The sequence below is a fragment of the Salvelinus namaycush genome, chromosome 20 (assembly GCF_016432855.1).
Source record: "Salvelinus namaycush isolate Seneca chromosome 20, SaNama_1.0, whole genome shotgun sequence".
Classification (NCBI taxonomy): Eukaryota; Metazoa; Chordata; class Actinopteri; order Salmoniformes; family Salmonidae; genus Salvelinus; species Salvelinus namaycush.
The window spans coordinates 21,548,316-21,574,126 of record NC_052326.1 but is presented as its reverse complement, the minus strand read 5'-3'; the positions used below and the strand labels follow the sequence as shown (position 1 = coordinate 21,574,126).

At 41.3% G+C, this 25,811-nt stretch overlaps 1 protein-coding gene across 13 annotated transcripts in view; it reads left to right on the top strand.

The window, feature by feature from the left end:
• The window catches only part of LOC120065123 (eukaryotic translation initiation factor 4 gamma 3-like), an 86,071-nt gene that overhangs the window by 13,582 nt on the left and 46,678 nt on the right, over positions 1 to 25,811 (top strand). For 12 of the 13 annotated variants that reach the window (XM_039015876.1, XM_039015878.1, XM_039015877.1 and 9 more), the window contains exon 2: positions 4,194 to 4,293. In XM_039015876.1, coding sequence (XP_038871804.1) covers positions 4,194 to 4,293 — 100 coding nt within the window. The remainder of the gene's footprint in view (positions 1 to 4,193; positions 4,294 to 25,811) is intronic. The other variant, XM_039015872.1, reaches the window with a different exon arrangement.

Sequence of the window (25,811 nt, the reverse complement as noted above, 5' to 3'; positions counted from 1 at the left end):
ATTATAATATAATAAACACAGAAATACGAGCCTTAGGTCATTAATATGGTCAAATCAGGAAACTAGAATTTCGATAACAAAACGTTTATTCTTTCAGTCAAATACGGAACCGTTCTGTATTTTATAGAGCGGGTGGCATCCCTAAGTCTAAATATTGCTTTTACTTTGCACAACCTTCAATGTTATGTCATAATTATGTAAAATTCTGGCAAATTAATTACGGTCTTTGTTAGGAAGAAATAATCTTCACACAGTTCGCAACGAGCCAGGCGGCCCAAACTGCTGCATATACCCTGACTCTGCTTGCACAGAACGCAAGAGAAGTGACACAATTTCCCTAGTTAATATTGCCTGCTAACATTAATTTATTTTAACTAAATATGCAGGTTTAAAAATATATACTTGTGTATTGATTTTAAGAAAGGCATTGATGTTTATGGGTAGGTACATTGGTGCAACAACGGGGCTTTTTTCACGAATGCGCTTGTTACATCATCACCCGATTGGCAAAGTAGGCTGTGATTCGATGATAAATTAACAGGCACCGCACTGATTATATGCAACGCAGGACAATCTAGATAAACTAGTAATATCATCAACATGCGTAGTTAACTAGTGATTATGTTAAGATTGATTGTTTTTTATAAGCTAGGTTTAATGCTAGCTAGCAATTTACCTTGGCTCCTTGCTACACTCGCGTAACAGGTGGTCAGCCTGCCATGCAGTCTCCTCGTGGAGTGCAATGTAATCGGCCATAATCGACATCCAAAAATGCTGATTTACCGATTGTTATGAAAACTTGAAATGGGCCCTAACTAATCGGTCGACCTCTAATCTATGTAAGGTCCCACAGTTTACAGTGCATGTCAGAGCAAAAACCAAGCCATGAGGACGAAGGAATTGTCCATAGAGCTCTGAGACAGGATTGTGTCGAGGCACAGATCTGGGGAATGGTACCAAAGAATGTCTGCAGCCTTGAAGGTCCCCAAGAACACAGTGGCCTCCATCATTCTTAAATGGAATACGTTTGGAACCACCAAGACTCTTCCTAGAGCTGTCCGCCCAGCCGAACTGAAGAATCGGGGGAGAAGGGCCTTGGTCAGGGAGGTCACCAAGAACCCGATTGTCCTCTCTGAAGGAGCTCTAGAGTTCCTCTGTGGAGATGGGAGAACCTTCCAGAAGGACAACCATCTCTGCTGCACTCCACTAATCAAGCCTTTATGGTAGTGGTCAGACGGAAGCCACTCCTCAGTAAAAGGAACATAACAGCCTGCTTTGAGTTTGCAAAAAGGCACCTAAAGGACTCTTAGACCAGGAGAAACAAGATTCTCTGGTCTGATGAAACCAAGATTGAACTCTTTGGCCTGAATGCCAAGCGTCACATCTGAAGGAAACCTGGCACCATCCCTACGGTGAAGCATGGTGGTGGCAGCATCATGCTTTTGGGATTTTTTTCAGCTGCAGGGACTGGGAGACTAGTCAGGATCGAGCGAAAGATAAATGGAGCAAAGTACAGAGAGATCCTTGATGAAAACCTGCTCCAGAGCTCTCAGGACCTCAGACTGAGGCGAAGGTTCACCTTCCAACAGGACAATGACCCTAAGCACACAGCCAAGACGATGCAGGAGTGGCTTCAGAACAACTCTCTGAATGTCCTTGAGTGGCCCGGCCAGAGCCCGGACTTGAACCCGATCTAACATCTCTGGAGAGACCTGTAAATAGCTGTGCAGTGACGCTCCCCATCCAACCTGACATCTGATCTGCAGAGAATAATGGGGAAAATCTCTCCAAATACAGGTATGCCAAGCTTGTAGCGTCATACCCAAGAAGAATTGACGCTGTTATCACTGCCAAAGGTGCTTCAACAAAATACTGAGTGAAGGGTCTGAATACTTATGTAAATGTGATATTTCCTTTTTATATATACATTAAAAAAAAATCGAAATCTGGTTTTGCTTTGTCATTATGGGGTTTTGTGTGTAGATTGAGGGAAAGAAAACAAAGAAAAAATTTAACTTTAGAATAAGGCTGTAAACGTAACATAATTTGGAAAAAGTCAAGGGGTCTGAATACTTAACGAATGCACTGTATGCAAAAAGGTTGCTGTCTGGGGCAAACCAGGCTTTCCTTTTCCTGGTTTCACTATGTTCTGTTAGCTGCATCATAACCTGACATGTTTTGTAATAAAGTAGCCTATGTTCACTACAGTTGCTGTAGCCCACTTGTCTAGTCCCTATTGGCCACATTTTGCTATGTGTATAGGCATTTATTTTCTTTTGTCTGATCTCTTGGCCTTTTGTTACTCTAATAGATTACATATTTTCCTCCTCTGTTGCTGCAGAAACTAAATTAATCTCAGACTAATGACTGATTAGTGTGGCCAGTCACTCTGAGTGGCTGGTGCTCGCAGGGTTGAGTGGTTAGTGCCAGTGCCTCTGAGGGTAATATGTAGGTAGGTATGTCACTGTAAGTCCCAGTGGAATTTGGCTTTCTTAACAAAATATGGTAGCTTGGACACTGGCTTTTGTTGACATCAGTTTTTTCTAAGCCAGATGTTACCACACAAGCCACATGTTGCTAAATGCATTGATGGATTCACCATTTTTTATTAATCATTTTGTTTTAACAAAGTTTTGCTTTGCACATGCAAAGGGATTTGGTTATGCAATTCAGCGCTAAATAGCAATTGGAGCAATCGGATCAGATTGTAATTCCAGTAAGAGTCATGCGGTCCCTCCTGCCAAATCCCCGGGGTGTCAGCTGTCTCATCTCACCTGATCATTTTCCCCTCTGCAGTTGTGCAGCCTGCTAACCTCTGACCCATGGCGGAAACGTCCCTGCTGCCCACCTCCTCGCTGGTTTCACATGCTCAGCACAGAGCACCCTCTCACTCTCTGTTTGCATTCCACAACACAGACAGCCCTGCCAACCGGTCCTGGGCCCATATGGACAGACGGATCAGATTCTCTTAGTGTCACTACCCGCTCCCTTCCAGGCCCCCTCACACAAGCACAGACACACCACACAAGACAACACTGCACCAGTATTCACTCCCCGCTGTTTTCTCCCCAGACTGTGACTACGGCTGTTCCCTGGCTATGTTAAAGGTTAGAGTGAAGACACACTCACAACAGGGATGTCCACTCCGACTCTTGTTTGTTTGGCTTTATTTAAGACATCAACTGTATCCTGTATTTCTTCCTTTTCCAGGCCCTCTTTATGCTGCGTAGCTGCTGTCTTCAGTTCCACTGTTAAAAAAGTATTCTCTCTCTTTTGGGAGGAGTGGTGGTCTTGGCGGAAAGCCAGTGGAGATGAGGGCCCATACAGGCAAGGAAAGAGTGAAGGGGAGGGGTGGGATTTTGGGAATGGCCAAAAAGTGTCAGAGGGGAAAGCAAGAAAGCCAAACGCTCTCATTTCCTTGTAATCATGTGACCGGTGTGTGTGTTGTGTGCCTCTGCCTGTAAGTCCCAATGAACTGCCTGAACAGGTTACTGAGGTCCTCTCCTCTGTCTGGCACCCCCCCCGGCACCCCCCCCTTCACTCTTCATCAGTCTCGTCACTCTTTCATAGCAGTCACTGATAAACAGAGTCCTGACTCATGATCACATGTCAACAACCCTATCTGGAAATAGAAAGCCTGTCCCTGGTTAAGGGGGTCATTATGTAGACTAGTCCTAGATGTGAGACAGTACATTTAATGCATTTCTTTTCAGCAGTCATGATTGACCTATTGAGTTAAGAGATTCTAAAATGACCTTTGAATTTGGTACCTTGAATTAACATAATTTCTTGAATAAAATAGGAATCGTCTATCTGGGACGCTAACGTTCTTAGAGTGGGAGTTTTGGAAATCCATGTCGGGATTTCCCTTTGACACACACGCTCCCTGGTAAAGGAACACAGTGTACTCTTGGAGATTGAGCATTTAGGGAGGGGGGCAAGCGGTGTCGGGTATTGGGAAACATTGGCTAAAACCCCGCTCAGGAACTAGAGAACTTGCGTACAAAGATGTGATAAACTTGTACTGTACGAACATTTGAATTGGAAGGAACGTGTTTTTACCAGATGTAAGACATTGTTGTTTAGTACAGAACATTAATGTTCCAAAGCATGTTAATGTGTCCCTGCTGCTGTTGAGCTTGTTGATGCCTCCACCTTTGACCCGTTTTGGCCTTAAGTTGATCCTTTTCCAGAATTTTCCTTAATATGACGCGTCCCAGGATCCCTCGGGTTCAGCCATCCCTGGACGACCGCATCTTCCCCACACAGCCCGGCGTCACTGCCGTCTACAGCGTGAGTACACACACACACACACACACAAACACACACACACACATTCATGCTCCACCACAGATGCATATGCTCATACCACACATGCTGGTTGTGAACCCTGGCAAGCATTTTCCAACCACATATCTCACGTCTGACACTGCAGGGCACCAGACTGCGACCATTTAGTGACATTTTTCTACCCTTTGACTTGGTCGTGCGAGTAAAATGTTTAATTGGTTGCATCGGTGCTAGCTACATATTCTACATGGTCACTAGGGGTGTAACGGTTCACCAAACCCACCATTTGATACTTATTGTGGTTTTGGGGGTTCGGTTTCTGTACAGCTGGAAAACGTTATGCAATTAACAATGTAAAAATCAAACTTCATTTGACACATGCGCCGAATACAACAAGTGTAGACCTTACCGTGAAATGCTTACTTACAAGCCGTTAGCCAACAGTGCAGTTCAAGAAGAGTTAAGAGATTATTTACCAAATAAACTAAAGTAAAAAATAATTAAAATAAAAAGTAACATAACAGAAATAACGAGGCTATATACAGGGGGTACCGGTACAGAGTATATGTGCGGGGTTACAGATTAGTTAGTAATTTGTACATGTAGGTATGGGTGAAGTGACTATGCACAGATAATAAACAGTGAGTAGCAGCAGTGTACAAACAAATAGAGGGGGGGTCAATGTAATAGTCTGGTGGCCATTTGATTAATTGTTAAACAGTCTTATGGCTCAGGGGGAAAAGCTGTTAACCTGTTTGGGCTGCAGCCCGACACCGGTACACTTATGACAACATCCAGCTCAAGTGCAGGGCGCGAAATTCAAAATATATATTTTTTTAAATATTTAACTTTCACACATTAACAAGTCCAAGACACCAGATGAAAGGTGCACATCTTGTGAATCAAGCCAACATGTCCGATTTTTAAAATGTTTTACAGGGAAGACACAATATGTAAATCTATTAGCTAACCACGTTAGCAAAAGACACCACTTCTTACTCCATCAGTTTTTGACTCCATCAGTAGCTATCACAAATTCGGCCAAATAAAGATATAAATAGCCACTAACCAAGAAACAACCTCATCAGATGACAGTCTGATAACATATTTATTGTATAGCATATGTTTTGTTCGAAAAATTTGCATATTTCAGGTATAAATCATAGTTTACATTTCAGCTACAATCAGAAATTGCACCGAAAGCAGCCATAATATTTACAGACACCAACGTCAAATACCTAATTACTCATCATAAAACATTTCTGAAAAATACATAGTGTACAGTAAATGAAAGACAGGCATCTTGTGATGCCAGACAATATTTCCGATTTATTAAGTGTTTTACAGCGAAAACAAAATGTAGCATTATATTAGCTTAGCTTAGCACAATAGAAACACTTGGGCGCCGGCGACTACAACAGATATATGAAATAACATCATAAATTGGGTCTTACTTTTGCTGATCTTTCATCAGAATGTTGAACAAGGTGTCCTTTGTCCAGATGAGTCGTTGTTTGGATTCAGAATGGCAACTTTCTCTCCATTTAGCAAGCGCGCTAGCCGGGTTGCACGGATCTCTCCATGTAAACAAACGGAAGAGAACGGAACACGGCAAAACTCCCGAAAAAATTTCAATAATCTGATGAAACTATATTGAAAAAACATACGTTACGATGATATGGTGACATGTATCAAATAAAATCAAAGCCGGAAATAATATTCGCCTATAACGTCAGCAAAACAAAAGGCAACCCCACTGTCCAAATTGCGTTCCTCAGAGTACCGGAAGTTGGGTACACGTCATTCCAAGAGGGTTTATTCCATCCCAGATCGAGATAATCACCTCCTTTCTTCTCTCACAGCCTTCTTGACACCCAGAGGAAGGTGTATGAAGTGTACGTAGACTCTTACGTTCATTGCCCATGTATAGGCATGAAGAGGAAGAGAGCCTCGATTTCAGACTTTGAACTTCCGGGTCAGGAAAAGTGCTGCAGAATGAGTTCTGTTTCACTCAGAGAAATAATTCAAACGGTTTTAGAAACTAGAGAGTGTTTTCTATCCAATAGTAATAATAATATGCATATTGTACGAGCAAGAATTGAGTACGACGCCGTTTGAAATGGACACATTTTATCAGGCTACTCAATTCTGCCCCTTGCAGCCATAACAGGTTTAAGGAGCCTTTTGGTCCTAGACTTGGCACTCCGGTACCGCTTGCCGAGTGGTAGCAGAGAAAACAGCCTATGACTTGGGTGACTGGGAGTCTCTTACAATATTATGGGCTTTCCTCTGACACCACATATTATATAGGTCTTGGATGGCAGGACGCTTGGCCCCAGTGATGTACTGGGCCGTACGCACTACCCTCTGTAGCGCCGTACGGTCAGATGCCAAGCAGTTGCCATACCAGGCAGTGTTGCAACCGGTCAGGATGCTCTCGATGGTGCAGCTGTAGAACTTTTTGAGTATCTGAGGACCCACGCCAAATCTTTTCAGTCTCCTGAGGGGGGGAAAATGTTTTGTCTTGCCCTCTTCATGACTGTCTTGGGGTGTTTTGGACCATAATAGTTTGTTGGTGATGTGGACACCAAGGAACATAACTCTCGACCCGCTCCACGACAGCCCCGTTGATGTTAATGGGGGCCTGTTCGGCCCGCCTTTTCCTGTAGTCCACGATCAGCTGCTTTGTCTTGCTCACATTGAGGGAGAGGTTGTTGTCCTGACACCACACTGCCAGTTCTCTGACCTCCCTATAGGCTGTCTCATCGTTGTCGTGATCAGGTCTACTGCTGTTTTGTCGTCGGCAAACTTAATGATGGTGTTGGAGTTGTGTTTGGCCATGCAGTCGTGTGTGAACAGGGAGTACAGGAGGGGAGTAAGTACACACCCCTGAGGGGCCCCAGTGTTGAGGATCCACGTGGCAGACGTGTTGTTGCCTACCATTACCACCTGGGGGCTGCCCGTCAGGAAGTCCAGGATCCAGTTGCAGAGGGAGGTGTTTAGTCCCAGGGTCCTTAGCTTAGTGTTGAGCTTTGTAGGCACTATGGTGTTGAACGCTGAGCTGTTGTCAATGAACAGGATTCTCACATAGGTGTTCCTTTTTGTCCAGGTAGGAAAGGACAGTGTTGAGTACGATTGAGATTGCGTCATCTCTGGATCTGTTGTGGCGGTATGCAAATTGGAGTGGGTCTAGGGTATCCGGATGCTGTTGTGAGCCATGACCAGCCTTTCAAAGCACTTCATGGCTACTGACGTGAGTGCTACGGGGCGGTAATCATTTAGACAGGTTACCTTCGCTTCCTTGGGCACAGGGACTATGGTGGTCTGCTTGAAACATGTAGGTATTACAGACTCCGTCAGGGAGAGGTTGAAAATGTCAGTGAAGACACTTGCCAGTTGGTCCACGCATGCTTTGAGTACACGTCCTGGTAATCCGTTTGGCCCCGCGGCTTTGTGAATGTTGACCTGTTTAAAGGTCTTGCTCACATCGGCTACCGAGAACGTTATCACACAGTCATCCAGAACAGCTGGTGCTCTCGTGCATGCTTCAGTGTTGCTTACCTCAAAGTGAGCATAAAAGGCATTTAGCTCGTCTGGTAGGCTTGCGTCACTGGGCAGCTCGCGTCTTGGTTTCCCTTTGTAGTCCATAATAGTTTTCAATACCTGCCACATCTGACGAGTGTCAGAGCCGGTGTAGGAGGATTCAATCTTAATTCTGTATTGACACTTTGCTTGTTTGATGGTTCGTCTGAGGGCATTCCTGGATTTCTTCTAATCATCCGGATTAGTGTCCCGCTCCTTGAGCCTTTAGCTCGATGCAGATTTTGCGTGTAATCCATGGCTTCTGGTTTGGATATGTACATACGGTCACTGTGGGGACGACGTCGTCGATGATGCCGATGACTGAGGTGATATACTCCTCAATGCCATTTGATGAATCCCGGAACATATTCCAGTCTGTGCTAGCAAAACAGTCCTGTATTGTAGCATCCTCATCTGACCACTTCCATATTGAGCAAGTCACTGGTACTTCCGGCTTCAGTTTTTTTGCTTGTAAGCAGGAATCAGGAGGATAGAATTATGGTCAGATTTGCCAAATGGGGGAGAGCTTAGTATGCATCTCTGTGTGTGAAGTAAAGGTGTTCTAGAGGGTTTTTTTTCTGGTAAAACCGATTTAAGTTTGCCTGCATTAAAGTTGCATTTTCTTGTTTGCTTATGGTCTTATTGAGTTGTTTGGGTGCGGTCTTAGTGCCAGCATCGGTCTGTGGTGGTAAATAGACGGCTACAAATAATAATATAGATAGGGTGGTCTACAGTTTATCATGTGGTACTCTATCTCCGGCGAGCAATACCTCAAGACTTCTTTAATATGAGACTACCCGCACCAGCTGTTATTAACAAAAAGACACACACCCCCACCCCTCGTCTTACCAGACGTAGCTTCTCTGTTCTGCCGGTGCATGGAAAATCCCGCCAGCTCTATATTATCCGTGTCGTCATTCACCCACGACTCGGTGAAACAAGATATTACACTTCTTAATGTCCCGTTGGTAAGATAATTGTAGGTCATCAATTTTATTTTCCAATGATTGCATGTTGGCAAGTAGAATTGATGGCAGTGGGAGTTTACTCCGCCTACGGATTCTCAGAAGGCAGCCCGATCTGCGTCCTCTTTTCCTTCATCTTTTCTTCACGCAAATGACTGGGATCTGGGCCTGTTCCCGGGAGAGCAGTATATCTTTCTCGTCGAACTCGTTAAAGGAAAAAGCTTCTTTCAGTTTGTGGTGAGTAATCGCTGTTCTGATGTCCAGGAGTTATTTTCAGTCATAAGAGAAGGTAGCAGCAACATTATGTACAAAATAAGCATACACAATGTTCCTGGCATTGTCTGTTGTGACAGGATTGTTATGTTGGGCCATGTGCTGTTAAGGTGACCGTATTACCGCCACACTGGCGGTCACAAGTCCTGAATGCTTGTGACCGTTTAGTCACGGTAATTAGGCTTCTCCAAGCTCTGATGTTGCTGAAGGTCATTAGTAGCCTACCAAACTTGCTAACTGCATGGTACGCAGCACTCTGTTGTCCCTCCAATCATTCTGACATCAATGCAAATGTATTCAAAAATCTAATCAAACACTTCATGAGCTCATGATGCGCAACATTTCTATAGGCTATGCAATTGCGTGAGAAAACAGTGATGGCATTTTTTTTTTTTTAAGAGGATCCCATCAGCTTTCTATAGGTTACGCCTATTGGAGGTCAACCGCTTATGATTTTTCAACGCCGATACCGATTATTGGAGGACGAAAAAAGCTGATGCCGATTAATCGGCCTATTTTTATATATATATAATTATATATATATACACACACACAATTTGTATACAGACAGACAGACAGACAGTTGAAGTCGGAAGTTTACATACACTTAGGTTAAAGTCATTAAAACTCGTTTTTCAACCACTCCACAAATTTCTTGTTAACAAACTATAGTTTTGGCAAGTCGGTTAGGACATCTACTTTGTGCATGACACAAGTAATTTTTCCAACAATTGTTTACAGACAAATTATTTCACTTATAATTCCCTGAATCACAATTTCAGTGGGTCAGAAGTTAACATAAGTTGACTGTGCCTTTTTAAACAGCTTGGAAAATTCCAGAAAATGATGACATGGCTTTAGAAGCTTCTGATAGGCTAATTGACATCATTTGAGTCAATTGGAGGTGTACCTGTGGATGTATTTCAAGGTCTACCATCAAACTCAGTGCCTCTTTGCTTGACATCATGGGAAAATGAAAAGAACTCAGCCAAGACACATTGTAGACCTCCAAGTCTGGTTCATCCTTGGGAGCAATTTCCAAATGCCTGAAGGTACCACGTTCATCTGTACAAACAATAGTACGCAATTATAAACACCATGGGACCACGCAGCTGTCATATTGCTCAGGAAGGAGACGTGTTCTGTCTCCTAGAGATGACCGTACTTTGGTGTGAAAAGTGCAAATCAATCCCAGAACAACAGCAAAGGACCTTGTGAAGATGGTGGAGGAAACGGGTACAAAAGTATCTATATCCACAGTAAAATGAGTCCTATATCGACATAACCTGAAAGGCCACTCAGCAAGGAAGAAGCCACTGCTCCAAAACCGCCATAAAAAATCAAGACTACGGTTTGCAACTGCACATGGGGATAAAGATCTTACTTTTTGGAGAAATGTCCTGTGGTCAAAAATAGAACTGTTTGGCCATAATGGCCATCGTTATGTTTGGAGAAAAAAGGGGGAGGCTTGACAGCCGAAGAACACCATCCCAACCGTGAAGCATGGGGGGTGGCAGCATCATGTTGTAGGGGTGCTTTGCTGCAGGAGGGACTGGTGCACTTCACAAAATAGATTGCATCATGAGGTAGGAAAATTATGTGGATATATTGAAACAACATCTGAAGACATCAGTCAGGAAGTTTAAAGCTTGGTCGCAAATGGGTCTTCCAAATTGACAATGACCCCAAGCATACTTCCAAAGTTGTGGCAAAATGGCTTAAGGGGACAACAAAGTCAAGGTATTGGAGTGGCCATCACAAAGCCATGACCTCAACCCTATATAATATTTGTGGGCAGAACTGAAAAAGCGTGTGGCCTACAAACCTGACTCGGTTACACCAGCGCTGTCATGAGGAATGGGCCAAAATTCACCCAACTTATTGTGGGAAGCTTATGGAAGGCTACCTGAAACGTTTGACCAAGTTAAACTATTTAAAGGCAATGCTACCAAATGCTAATTGAGTGTATGTAAACTTCTGACCCACTGGGAATGTGATGAAAGAAATTAAAGCTGAAATAAATAATTCTCTCTACTATTATTCTGACATTTTGACATTCTTAAAATAGTGGTGATCCTAACTGACCTAAGACAGGGAATTTTTATGAGGATTAAATGTCAGGAATTGTGAAAAACTGAGTTAAAATGTATTTGGCAAAGGTGTATGTAAGCTCATGCCTTTTCATGTAACTGTTTTCAAATCATCATTAGTTGAATCATGCAGCCTTAGAATGTATTAAAAATCAAAACATGTTCACCAACGTTTGTATCACAACTAAAGTTACATAAATAACTCTAAATTAAGCATATAGGTATACCCATTTCTATAGGTAAACCCATTGTTTTATTCAGCTATGTTCAATTGTATTCTTCATACTATCAAATAATAAATAAAAAAATAATGCCACGGAATTCTAAGCAAATCTTGTCTGCTAAATGAACTAGAGTAGCTCTTAGCCATATGGCATAGCCAGATCAGGGCCTTACATAAGGACAACTCAGAGTATACTCTGTTCTTCTGAAATAGACTCCATTTTCTTCATATCATGTATCTTTAGACCTGTCTAAAATATATATTATGGATTGATTACATAGATTTATTAGACTTTTTAAAATGTAGATGTTCCAAAGGTCTGAATGAGTGGCTTGTAGGCTATGCGTGGAAGCCAGGAAATGCTAAATGTGTTTATGTTAATTAACGGTCAGTTACCGTTTTGCTGTTCATTAAGCCTACTATCTTGTTGGCAGATGAAAAGTAAATGTGGAGACCGGCAGATATTTGCTTGACAATCACCGGCTGAAGAAATTTCATGACCGCCACAGCCCAAGTTCGGCCTCAAGTTTCCACTCTGATGCTGTGTTTGTAACCATGTGGGAGGTGGGAATTTACCAGTTGTGAAGTCATAAATAAAAATTGGATGCATTCATGTGATTTTTAACTCGTTGAGAAACTGATTGGCTAATGCCTACAAACTGCGTCAACCATAAACTAAAAGTACAGCTATCATACTTGTAAACACATTATAGAGTTCAAAAACCGAAATAATGGATTGCTTTTTATAAATGTTGCGTTTAACTGCTGAAAATGCTGTTATAGAGGCCATTTACTTAGTAGAGGATGTCAGAGGTCACCATGTGGGGGAAGTGGGTATTTAGGATTAGAGGTCGACCGATTATGATTTTTCAACACCGATACCGATTTACTGGAGGACCAAAAAAAGCTGATACCGATTAATCGGCCGTAAAAAAAAAAAAATGTATTTATTATTTATATATATATATATATATATATATATATATATATATATATATATGTATATATATATATATATGTATATATGTATATATGTGTAATAATGACAATTACAACAATACTGAATAAACACTTATTTTAACTTAATATAATACATCAATAAAATACATCAATTTTAGCCTCAAATAAATTATGAAATATGTTCAATTTGGTTTAAATAATGCAAAAACAGTGTTGGAGAAGAAAGTAAAAGTGCAATATGTGCCATGTAAAAAAGCTAACGTTTAAGTTCCTTGCTCAGAACATATGAAAGCTGGTAGTTCCTTTTAACGTGAGTCTTCAATATTCCCAGGTAAGAAGTTTTAGGTTGTAGTTATTATAGGAATTATAGGACTATTTCTCTCTCTACCATTTGTATTTAATATACCTTTGACTATTGGATGTTCTTATAGGCACTTTAGTATTGCCAGTGTAACAGTATAGCTTCCGTCCCTCTCCTCACCCGCTACCTGGGCTCGAACCAGGAACACATCGACAACAGCCACCCTCGAAGCATCGTTACCCATGCAGAGCAAGGGGAACAACTACTCCAAGTCTCAGAGCAAGTGACGTCACCGATTGGAAACGCTATTAGCGCGCACCCCGCTAACTAGCTAGCCATTTCACATCGGTTACACCAGCCTAATCTCGGGAGTTAATAGGCTTGAAGTCATAAACAGCTCAATGCTTAAAGCATTGCGAAGAGCTGCTGTCAAACGCACAAAAGTGCTGTTTGAATGAATGCTTACGAGCATGCTGCTGCCTACCATCGCTCAGTCAGACTACTCTGTCAAATATCAAATCCTAGACTAAATTATAACATAACACACAGAAATACAAGCCTTTGGTCATTAATATGGTCAAATCTGGAAACTATAATTTCAAAAACAAAACCATTTATTCTTTCAGTGAAATACGGAACCGTTCCGTATTTCATCTAACAGGTGGCATCCCTAAGTCTAAATATTGCTGTTACATTGTACAACCATCAATGTTATGTCATAATTATGTACAATTCTGACAAATTAATTACGGTCTTTGTTAGGAAGAAATGGTCTTCACACAGTTCGCAACGAGCCAGGCGGCCCAAACTGCTGCATATACCCTGACTCTGCTTGCACAGAACACAAGAGAAGTGACACAATTTCCCTAGTTAAACAAAATTCATGTTAGTAGGCAATATTAACTAAATATGCAGGTTTAAAAATATATACTTGTGAATTGATTTTAAGAAAGGCGTTGATGTTTATGGTTAGGTACACATTGGTGCAACGACAGTGCTTTTTTTCGCGAATGTGCTTGTTAAATCACCCGTTTGGCGAAGTAGGCTGTGATTCAATGATAAATTAACAGGCACCGCATCAATTATATGCCACGCAGTACAAGCTAGATAAACTAGTAATATCATCAACCATGTGTAGTTAACTAGTGATTATGTTAAGATTGATTGTTTTTTATAAGATAAATCTAATGCTAGCTAGCACCTTACCATGGCTCCTTGCTGCACTCGCATAACAGGTAGTCAGCCTGCCACGCAGTCTCCTCGTGGAGTGCAATGTAATCGGCCATAATCGGTGTCCAAAAATGCCGATTTACCGATTTGTTATGAAAACTTGAAATGGGCCCTAACTAATCGGCCGTTCCGCTTAATCGGTCGACCTCTACTTAGGATGATAGACGAGTTTCCCACTAGTAATTACCAGTTGGAGGGCCGTACAAGTGGATTTTTCCCAGTTGTATGTGGTAAATTGCCACTTGGTTACGAACTCACCATGACACTGCCTCCTTCAATGACAGATGCACACCTGTGACTCTCATAAAGGGGGCATGTCTGTAGTATGGTACATTTCCCACTCCGTGCTGTGATGAGCACAACACAGGGTGCATTGGCCAATTCATTGAAAGCTTTGGCTTGCTTGTATAGAGCGGGTACTATGTGTTTGCTGAAATGAGTGCAAGTGGTAAGTTCGTAACGTTGCTCGAGCACTTTCACAAGGTGCTGAAATCCTCTTTTCTCAACCACCGAGAATGGGTGCATATCCTTGGCTATAAAAAATAGCCTACCTACCGCTCTTGTAATTTCTTTGGCCTGGTCAGAATCAGCTGCCAAGGGCTGCTTGAATGCAGAGGGGAGACGATGTTGTTTTCATCTTGCTCCGAAATACTGGGGTGATGTCAGTGTAAATGTGTCAACATTTGAGGTGTTGGCAACTGCATAGGCTTTTCTCATTGAGCGTGGTGACATACTGTTAACGTTTTATCCACAACTCTGTTCATCGCCGTTGTAATCTATACAGAACAAAAATATAAACGTAACATGTAAAGTGCTGGTCCCATGTTTCATGAGGTTAAATTTAAACATACCAGAAATGTTCCATATGCACAAAAAGCTTATTTCTTTCAAATGTTGCACAAATTAGTTTACATCCCTTTTAGTGAGCATTTCTCCTTTGCCAATATAATCCATCCACCTGACAGGTGTGGAATATCAAGAAGCTGATTTAAACCGCATGATCACTACACAGGTGCACCTTCAGCTGGGGACAATAAAAGGACATTCTAAAATGTGCTGTTTTGTCACACAACACAATGCCACAGATGTCTCAAGTTTTGAGGAAGTGTGCAATTGGCATGCTGACTGCAGGAATGTCCACCAGAGCTGTTGCCAGAACATTTAATGTAAATGTTTCTACCATAAGCCGCTTCCAACGTCACTTTAAAGAATTTGGCAGTACGTCCAACGGGCCTCACTACCACAGACCACGTGTAATGTTCCTTAATGTCATAGTTAGACTTTCAAGTAGATTAAAGTAAAAACTATGGCAAGACCTGAAAATGGTTGTCTAGCAATGATCAACAACTAATTTGACGAAGCTTGAAGAATTTTGAAAAGAATAATGGGCCAATGTTGCACAATCCAGGTGAGGAAAGCTTTGAGACTTACCCAGAAAGACTCACAGCTGTAATCGCTGCCAAATGTGCTTCTACAAAGTAATAACTCAGCGGTGTGAACACTTATGTAAATGAGATATTTCTGTATTTAATTTAATACATTTGCAAAAATATCTACTAACATGTTTTCACTTTGCCATTATGGGGTATTGTGTGTAGATGGGTGAAAGAGAAAGTAATGTAATTCATTTTGAATTCAGGCTGTAACACAACAAAATGTGGAATAAGTCAAGGGGTATGAATACCTTTTGAAGGCACTGTATATTTAGTGTTAGCGGTCTAGCTAATGTGTTTTTAAGATTCCACTTAGGTGGTGAATTAGCCTCAAAAAAAAATCCCTGTGATATTAGTACACATACAAATGCAGGCAAATTCCTGTCTATTGAATCAAAATAAATCAGAAAATTTCAGAGCCCTATTTTAACAGTGAAATATAACAATAGCATAATTGTCAATCCACAATGCATGACAATCACTGGATTAGGTTGCACATTAAAATATTTTGATTCACAACATGAAAAGATGATGAAACAACTTATTTCTGGAATACAATCTCCGTAGTCTATTACAGGTATTCCCAAACTGGGGTACGCGCAATGCTGTCGGGAGTACGCCAAATAAAAATGTGATTCACATGTAAAATATATACATTTTGTCTTTTTTTTCACATTTTCAAACAGCCCATTTATATTTTCCAACGGGGCTATACATTTGGGTGAGATTTTTTTCTCACCTGATATGATATGATGAACTACATTGATTTGGGGTTCACTTATATTGGGAGTAGTGCCTTTCCTCAGCACAGAGTACTTTTGCACATATAACACAATCTCACAACTCAATGAAAACCTTCACTCTTGTGCAGACATTTAGTAACAAAACATACCATTTAGAAAAATAAGCCACAGGAGTTTTTTGAGAGAATTAAGACGACTTTCGAATAGTAAGACATGTATAAAAGTAACAGATACCATTAATAAGAAGGGGCTAGAAGCACCTTATCTGGTGAGCTACTGAGTGGCTTGGACAGGCAAGCCCCATACTACTGTGGAGGACTTAATTCTTCCTGCTGCCGCGGATATGGCTGGGACAATGCTGGGGGGAAAAGGCCAAAACTATACAGACAATGCCTTCATCAAACAACACTGTTTCACGACGCAGGAGATGTTTTGAAACAATTACTGCTTCGCATACAAGCCAGTGAATTCTATGTTACAGCTGGATGAGTCAACAGATGTGTCAGGCCTGGCACAGCTCCTTGTATATGTCCGTTTATGTTCATGGGGGGGTCAGTTAACTTCTCTAGGATAGGGGGCAGCATTTTCACGTTTGGATGAAAAGCATACACAAATTCAACTGCCAGCTACTCATCCCCAGAAGATAATATATGCATATTGTTAGTAGATTTGGATAGAAAACACTCTGACGTTTCTAAAACTGTTTGAATCATGTCAGTGAGTATAACAGAACTTATTTAGCAGGCGAAACCCCGAGGACAAACCATAAAGAACTTTTTTTTTTTAGGTCACTCTCTTTTCAATGGATTTTCATTGGGAATACAGATTTCTAATGGACCTTCTTGCAGTTCCTACCGCTTCCACTGGATGTCAACAGTCTTTAGAAATTAGTTGAGGGTTTTTCCTTTGTGTAATGAAGAAGTACGGCCATTTTGAATCAGTGTCACTTGTTGTGTACTGTTAGATAGAGGCGCGTGACCAGAAAGCATGCTACAGATTGTTTTAATCCTGTATTGAACACATATCATCCCGTCTTCAATTTTATCGATTATTTACGTTACAAAATACCTGAAGTTGTATTACAAAAGTAATTTGAAATGTTTTGGCAAAGTTTACAGGTAACTTTTGATATTTTGTAGTCATGTTTCACGAGTTGGAACCGGTGTTTTTCTGGATCAAACGGGCCAAATAAATTGACATTTTGGATATATATCGATGGAATTAATCGAACAAAAGGACCATTTGTGATGTTTATGGGACATATTGGAGTGCCAACAACAGAAGCTCGTCAAAGGTAAGGAATTAATTATATTTTTATTTCTGCATTTTGTGTCGCGCTTGCAGGGTTGAAATAGGCTTATCTCTCTTTGTTTACAATGGTGCTAACTCAGATAATAGCATCGTTTCCTTTCGCCGAAAAGCCTATTTGAATTCTGACATGTTGGCTGGATTCACAACCAGTGTAGCTTTAATTTGGTATCTTTCATGTGTGATTTAATGAAAGTTAGATTTTTATAGTAATTTATTTGAATATGGCGCTCTGCATTTTCTCTGGCTTTTGGCCAAGTGAGACAGTAGCGTCCCGCCTAAACTCAGATTTTTGGATATAAATATGAACTTTACCGAACAAAACATACATGTATTGTGTAACATGAAGTCCTATGAGTGTCATCTGATGAAGATCATCAAAGGTTAGTGATTAATTTGATCTCTATTTCTGCTTTTTGTTACTCCTCTCTTTGGCTGGAAAAATTGCTGTGTTTTTCTGTGGCTATGTACTGACCTAACATAATCGTTTGGTGTGCTTTCGCCGTAAATCCTTTTTGAAATCAGACATGTTGGCTGGATTCACAACAAGTGTAGCTTTAATTTGGTGTTTTTTTGTTTTGTTTTTCATGAAAGTTGGATGTTTATAGTAATTTATTTGAATTTGGCGCTCTGCATTTTTACTGGCTTTTGGCCAAGTGGGACGTTAGCGTCCCACATATCCCAGAGAAGTTAAAGAAGACATCCTCTTCTGCAAACCACTGGAAACCAGGACAACAGGAGAGGATATTTTTAAAGTACTGCACAGCTTTGTGACATCAAATGGACTTTGGTGGTCAAGATGTGTTGGTATCTGTACTGATGGCGCAAAAGCCATGACAGGGAGACATAGTGGAGTGGTAACGCGCGTGCAAGCATTGTCTCCCGACGCCACTTGGGTACACTGCAGCATCCACCGAGAGGCTCTTGCTGCCAAGGGAATGACCTGACAGCTTGAAAGACGTTTTGGACACTACAGTGAAAATGGTTAACTTTGTTAATGCAAGACCCCTGAACTCTCGTGTATTTTCCACAGTATGCAATGATATTGGCAGCGACCATGTAACGCTTTTACGGCATACAGAAGTGCGCTGTATGTTTTTTTGAATTGAGAGACAAGCTTAAAGTTTTCTTTACTGACCATCATTTTCACTTGCCTGACCACTTGCATGATGAGTTTCTCACACGACTGGCATATCAGTCGTGTGAGACTGACATAGTTTTTTCTTGCTTAAATGATCTGAATCTAGGATTACAGGGACTCTCCGCAACTATATTCAATGTGCGGGATAAAATTGAGGCTATGGTTAAGAAGTTGGAGCTCTTCTCTGTCTGCATTAACAAGGACAACACACAGGTATTTCCATCATTGTATGATTTTTTTTTTTGTGTGCAAATGAACTCAAGCTTACAGACAATGTCAAATGTGATCTAGCGAAGCACCTGAGTGAGTTGGGTGCGCAATTACGCAGTTACTTTCCCTAAACGGATGACACAAACAACTGGATTCGTTATCCCTTTCATGCCCTGCCTCCAGTCCACTTACCGATATCTAAACAAGAGAGCCTCGTCGAAATTGCAACAAGCGGTTCTGTGAAAATGGAATTTAATCAGAAGACACTGACAGATTTCTGGTTTGGGCTGCCCTCAGAGTATCCTGCCTTGGCAAATCGCACTGTTAAGACACTAATTCCCTTTGCAACCATGTACCTATGTGAGAGTGGATTCTCGGCCCTCACAAGCATGAAAACTAAATACAAGCACAGACTGTGTGTGGAAAATGATTTAAGTGTGAGACTCTCCAATACAACTCAATATTGCAGAGTTATGTGCATCCTTTCAAGCACACCCTTCTCATTAACCTGTAGTGAGTTATTCACAATTTTCGATGAACAAATAAGGTTTTATATGGTTAAATAAAGAGCAAAATTATTTATTTATTTTATTATTTGTGCCCTGGTCCTATAAGAGCTATTTGTCACTTGCCACAAGCAGGGTTGTGACAAACTCACACTCATTCTTATGTTTATTAAACATATCGTATAGTGTGTTTGTGTGTGTTTGGCAGGCTTACAATGATGGCAAAAAACAACATTTGAGAGTGTGTTGACCCTGGTGCTCGATGGGGTAGGCAGCTGGAGGTTGAATGTTTGAAGGGGTACGGGACTATAAAACAGTTTGGGAACCACTGGTCTATCAATAAAATTACTTTATACGGTGATACCCAATTTCATATTGCGTGATGCTGTGGAAAACAATTGATGGCACCAAATAATGGGCTGGTGCAATCAACTTAAATCTTTAGTGCCACCAGGGGGAAATGTTAGTCTGGAGCCCTGCACTGTCTGTTTAGTTTACACATTCATTACAGCTTAAAAACGAAGTGTGTGTGTGTGTAATGTATGACAGAAACATAGGGCATATCACTGAGCTCAGTCTGCATCTGGGAAGATGTGGCTGTCACCTTAGGGCTCACTGCCACATGATTCATCATAACTGTCAGCTTCACCCCCCCACCTACCCGCTGCCGTGTGTGTGTGTTGCCCACACTCCGTTACCCTGCTGCTCCCAGTCTACTTACTCTGATGCCTAAGGTGACCCCCTCTCCACTGCGGTGTGTCAGAGCCGCTGCTGTGCTGAGCCGTGCTGTCTGCCTGGAGGCAAGGGTCTGTGTGGGGGAGGAGACACAGTACAGGAGCCTCTCATACAGTGGAGCTCCGCTCTCTGGAGATGCTTCTGCTGTGGATTATTTTAGAACATATGAAAAATAGAAGGGGAAAAAATCAGAACCTCAGCTTGCAATCCAGACACACAGAGTGCGTTCGGAAAATATTCAGACCTATTGACTTTTTCCACATTTTGTTACGTTACAGTCTTATTCTAAAATTATTATTTTTTCTTCAATCTTCACACTATACCCCATAATGACAGCAAAAACAGACCCTTTACTCAGCTGGCAAGTGTGTTTACGGACATATTCAACCAATCCCTATCCCAGTCTGCTGTTCCCACTTGCTTCAAGAGGGCCAGCATTGTTCCTGTTCCCAAGAAAGCTAAGGTAACTGAGCTAAACATCTATCGCCCCGTAGCACTCACTTCCGTCATCATGAAGCGCTTTGAGAGACTAGTCAAGGATCATATCACCTCCACCCTACCTGACACCCTAGACCCACTCCAATTTGCTTACCGCCCCAATAGGTCCACAGATGACGCAATCACACTGCACACTGCCCTAACCCATCTGGACAAGAGGAATACCTATGTAAGAATGCTGTTCATCGATTACAGCTCAGCATTTAACACTATAGTACCCTCCAAACTGGGTCTCGACCCCGCCCTGTGCAACTGGGTCCTGGACTTTCTGATGGGCCGCCACCAGGTAATGAAGGTAGGACACAACATCTCCACCCCACTGATCCTCAACACTGGGGCCCCACAACGGTGCGTTCTCAGCCCTCTCCTGTACTCCCTGTTCACCCATGACTGCGTGGCCATGCACGTCTCCAACTCAATCATCAAGTTTGCAGATGACACAACAGTGGTAGGCTTGATTACCAACAACGACGAGACGGCCTACAGGGAGGATGTGAGGGCCCTCGGAGTGTGGTGTCAGGAAAATATCCTCACACTCAACGTCAACAACACAAAGGAGATGATCGTGGACTTCAGGAAACAGCAGAGGGAGCACCCCCCTATCCACATCGACGGGACAGTAGTGGAGAAGGTGGAAAGTTTTAAGTTCCTTGGCGTACACATTGCGGACAAACTGAAATGGTCCACCCACACAGACAGCGTGGTGAAGAAGGCGCAACAGCGCCTCTTCAACCTCAGAAATTTGGCTTGTCACCAAAAACACTCAAACTTTTACAGATGCACAATCGAGAGCATCCTGTTGGGCTGTATTACCTCCTGGTACGGCAATTGCTCCACCCACAACCGTAAGGCTCTCCAGAGGGTAGTGAGGTCTGCACAACGCATCACCAGGGGCAAACTACCTGCTCTCCAGGACACCTACACCACCCGGTGTCACAGGAAGGCCAAAAAGATAATCAAGGACAACAACCACCCGAGCCACTACTTGTTCACCCCGCTACTTGTTCACATCTAGAAAGCAGGGTCAGTACAGGTGCATCAAAACTGGGACCCAGAGACAGAAGTTGTTTTTCAATCTCAAGGCCATCAGACTGTTAAACAGCCATCACTAACATTGAGCGGCTGCTGCCAACATACTGACTCAAATCCCTAGCCACTTTAGTAAATTAAAATTGGATGTAATAAATATCACTAGTCACTTTAAACAATACCGCTTTATATAATGTTTACCTACCCTACATTACTCATCTCATATGTATATACTGTACTCTATACCATCTACTGCATCTTGCCTATGCTGTTCGGCCATCGCTCATCCATTTATGTTCAAGTACATATTCTTATTCATTCCTTTACACGTGTGTGTGTATAAGGTAGTTGTTGTGAAATTGTTAGATTACTTGTTAGATATTACTGCACGGTCGGAACTAGAAGCACAAGCATTTCGCTACACTCTCATTAACATCTGCTAACCATGTGTATGTGACCAATACAATTTTATTTTATTTTATTTTGTACCAATGGTGGAAAAACAACCCAATTGTCATACTTGAGTAAAAGTAAAGATGCCTTAATAGAATATTACTCAAGTAAAAGTGAAAATCACCGAATAAAATACTACTTGAGTGAGTCTGACATTTTTTAAATATGCTTATGTATCCAAAGTAAATGTAATTGCTAAAATATACATAAGTATCAAAAGTAAAAGTATAAATCATTTCACATTCCTTATGTTAAGAAAACCAGATGGCACGATTTTACAAACAAAACATTTATGTTTAGTGAGTCTGCAGGATAAGATGACTAGGTATGTTCTCTTGATGTGTGAGAATTGAACCATTCTCATGTCCTGCTAAGCATTCGAAATGTAAGGAGTACTTTTGGTTGTCAGGGAAAATGGACAAAAAATTATTATTTTCTTTAGGAATGTAGTCAAGTAAAAGTTGACCAAATTAAACGGGCCTATTTATATTATGAATTTGGAGGGCGGTGTGCGCAAAGCTGTCATCAAGACAAAGGGTGGCTACTTTGAATACTCAATGTAGAAAATAGTAAAAATAAAGAGAAACCCTGGAATGAATAGGTGTGTCAACTTTTGACTGGTACTATATCTATATTTGCAAAATAATATATGGGGGATTGGAAGTGATGCAGACAATTACATTGATGGATTCTACACTTTATCTGCAATATTAAAGCTGATCTACCCCCTAAAAAAATATATATGAATAGAAAAGTACAGATACCCCAACAAATACTAAAGTAAAAATACTTCAAAGTACTACTTAAGTACTTTACACCACTGCTCAGTACTTTGTTGAAGCACATTTGGCAGCGATTACAGCCTCGAGTCTTGGATATGACGCTACAACTTGGCACACCTGTATTTGGAGAGTTTTTCCCATTCTTCTCTGCAGAGCCTCTCAAGCTGTCAGGTCGGATGGGGAGCGTCGCTACACAGCTTTTTTCAGGTCTCTCCAGAGATGTTAGATCGGGTTCAAGTCCAGGCTTTTGCTGGGCCACTCAAGGACATTCAGAGACTTGTCCCTAAGCCACTCTTGTGTTGTCTTGGCTGTGTGCTTAGGGTCGTTGTCCTTTTGGAAGGTGAACCGTCGCCCGAGTCTGCGGTCCTGAGCGCTCCGGAGCAGGTTTTCATCAAGGATGTCTCTGTACTTTGCTCTGTTCATCTTTCCCTTTTTTTGAATCCCCACAGCACTATGCTACCACCGCCATGCTTCAAAGTTCAAAAGAGTTCTATCTTGGTTTCATCAGACCAGAGCATCTTTTTTCTCAAGGTCTGAGAATCCTTTAAGTGACTTTTGGCAAAATCCAAGTGGACTGTCATGTGCATATTACTGAGGAGTGGCTTACGTCTGGCAACTCCAAAAGGGCCTGATTGGTGGAGTTCTGCAGAGATGGTTGTCCTCGTGGAAGGTTCTCTCATCTCCACATAGGAATTCTGGAGCTCTGTCAGAGTGACCATCGGGTTCTTTGTCACCTCCCTGACCAAGGCCCTTCTGCCCCGATTGCTCAGTGTGGCCAGGATGAGTCTCTAGGATGAGTCTTGGTTCCAAACTTCCTCCATTTATGAATGATGGAGGCCACTGTGTTCTTCGGGACCTTCAATGCTGCAGACATTTTTTGATACCCTTCCTCAGATCTGTGCCTCGACACAATCTTTTCTCTGAGCTCTACGGACAATTTGTTCGACCTCATTGCTTGGTTTTTACTCTGACATGCAGTCAACTGTGGGACTGTTTTATATAGACAGATGTGTGCCTTTCCAAATAATGTTCAATCAATTGAATCTACCACAGGTGGACTCCATTGAAGTTTTAGAAACATCTCAAGGATGATCAATGGAAATAGGATGCACCTGAGCTCAATTTTGAGTCTCATGGGGTCTGATTACTTATGTAATTAAGGTATTTCTGTTTTTTGTCTATAAAACAGTCTTCGCTTTGTCATTATGGGGTATATTGTGTGTAGATTAAGGGGGGGGAATTATTTAATCAATTTTAAAATAAGGCTGTAACGTAACAATGTGGGCAAGGGGTCTGAATATTTTCTGAATGTGCTGTATATGAAAAATCATGATTTCTTTCCTATTCAACAAAAGTGGGGGATTGGTGCTTGAAATTATTTGAATGCTATATAAATATAGTAACAATCAAATCATAAACGACTTACTATAATATTTCACTTTAACTGTTAAATAAATATGATCATACTTGGTGAAAGTACAAAATTGGTACCAGTTCATATCATTGATAACAATGTTCTGCCCAGCATTCTCTGAGCGACGCGGAGACACCATTCAAATGCCTGCTATCTCGTTAAAACTATCTTCAAGCATGAAGTGATTTCGTTCCTCTGTGACCAAAAGAGTGGTATTGTTTAAATTCAATGCAATTATTTCGTATTTTTTTTCAAGGGCTGTCAAATGATAAAAATAATTAATCGTGTTAATGGCATTAGTTAATCACAATTTTTTGAATTTGCTCAAATTTGGCCAGTTTAACACTTGTGCACAGCAGTGGTGGTCGGTGCCATTTTAAGATGCGGGATGTTTTTTAAATTTTATTTTTATGAGCATGGCCTTATTTCTATTACGGCATACTGGATGACTGTCATTCATATTCCAGTCACCCAGCTCAATGTAACATCGATAGGTTTAGGCTACTTCTTGACACTCAAATTTTCTCTGTACCCATCATGAGGTTGCTACAACCTAGCCTGTGAAATAGCCTATGAACGTTTACAACAGAGAATTTTGAGTAATCAAAGTGACATTGAGTGACACATTCAGTACCACCTTGCACACTCTTGGCTGCATCTATCTGATATAGGGAGTAATCATTAGTCCAACAGTTGCAAATGTGAATTTCTATTGGACAAATTCTGGTATTTTTATCTCTGTTCGATTTGCTTCCATTTAAGAAAAGTTTTTATACAGTATCGATGGAATGAATACACCCCTGGTCACACGCAAATACAGTTCACTTTCAGCTGTCTGTGACCAGGTGAAAAACCCCTTTCCAAGCCAAACCTTCATATCATGACTGCTGTAACCGCTACACACAACCTACATTGTTGTCACATCATGGTCAGATCATGGTATGAAAGATGGCTGCTGTTTTATTGGCTCTTAATAACCTCTCTAGGATAGGTGGGACGGTAGCGTCCCACTTGGCCAAAATCCAGAAAAAGTGTAGCGCACCAAATTCAAATATATTACTATAAAAATCAATCTTTCATGAAATCACACATGAAAGACACCAAATTAAAGCTACACATGTTGTGAATCCAGCCAACATGTCTGATTTCAAAAAGGATTTACGGGGAAAGCACACCAAACAATTATGTTATCTCAGTACATAGCCACAGAAAAACACAGCCATTTTCCCAGCAAAAGATAGTAGTAACAAAAACCAGAAATAGAGATAAAATTAATCACTAACCTTTGATGATCTTCATCAGATGACACTCATAGGACTTCATGTTACACAATACATTTATGTTTTGTTCGATAATGTGCATATTTATATCCACAAATCTCGGTTTACATTGGCGCCATGTTCAGAAATGCCTCCAAAATATCCGGAGTAATTACAGAGAGCCACGTCAAATAACAGAAATACTCATCATAAACTTTGATGAAAGATACATGTTTTACATATAATTAAAGATACACTTGTTCCTAATCAGATTTTTTTTTTAACTTTACGTAAAAAGCACACCATGCAATAATCTGAGACGGCGCTCAGTAACAATATTTCTCCGCCATGTTGGAGTCAACAGAAATACGAAATTACATCATAAA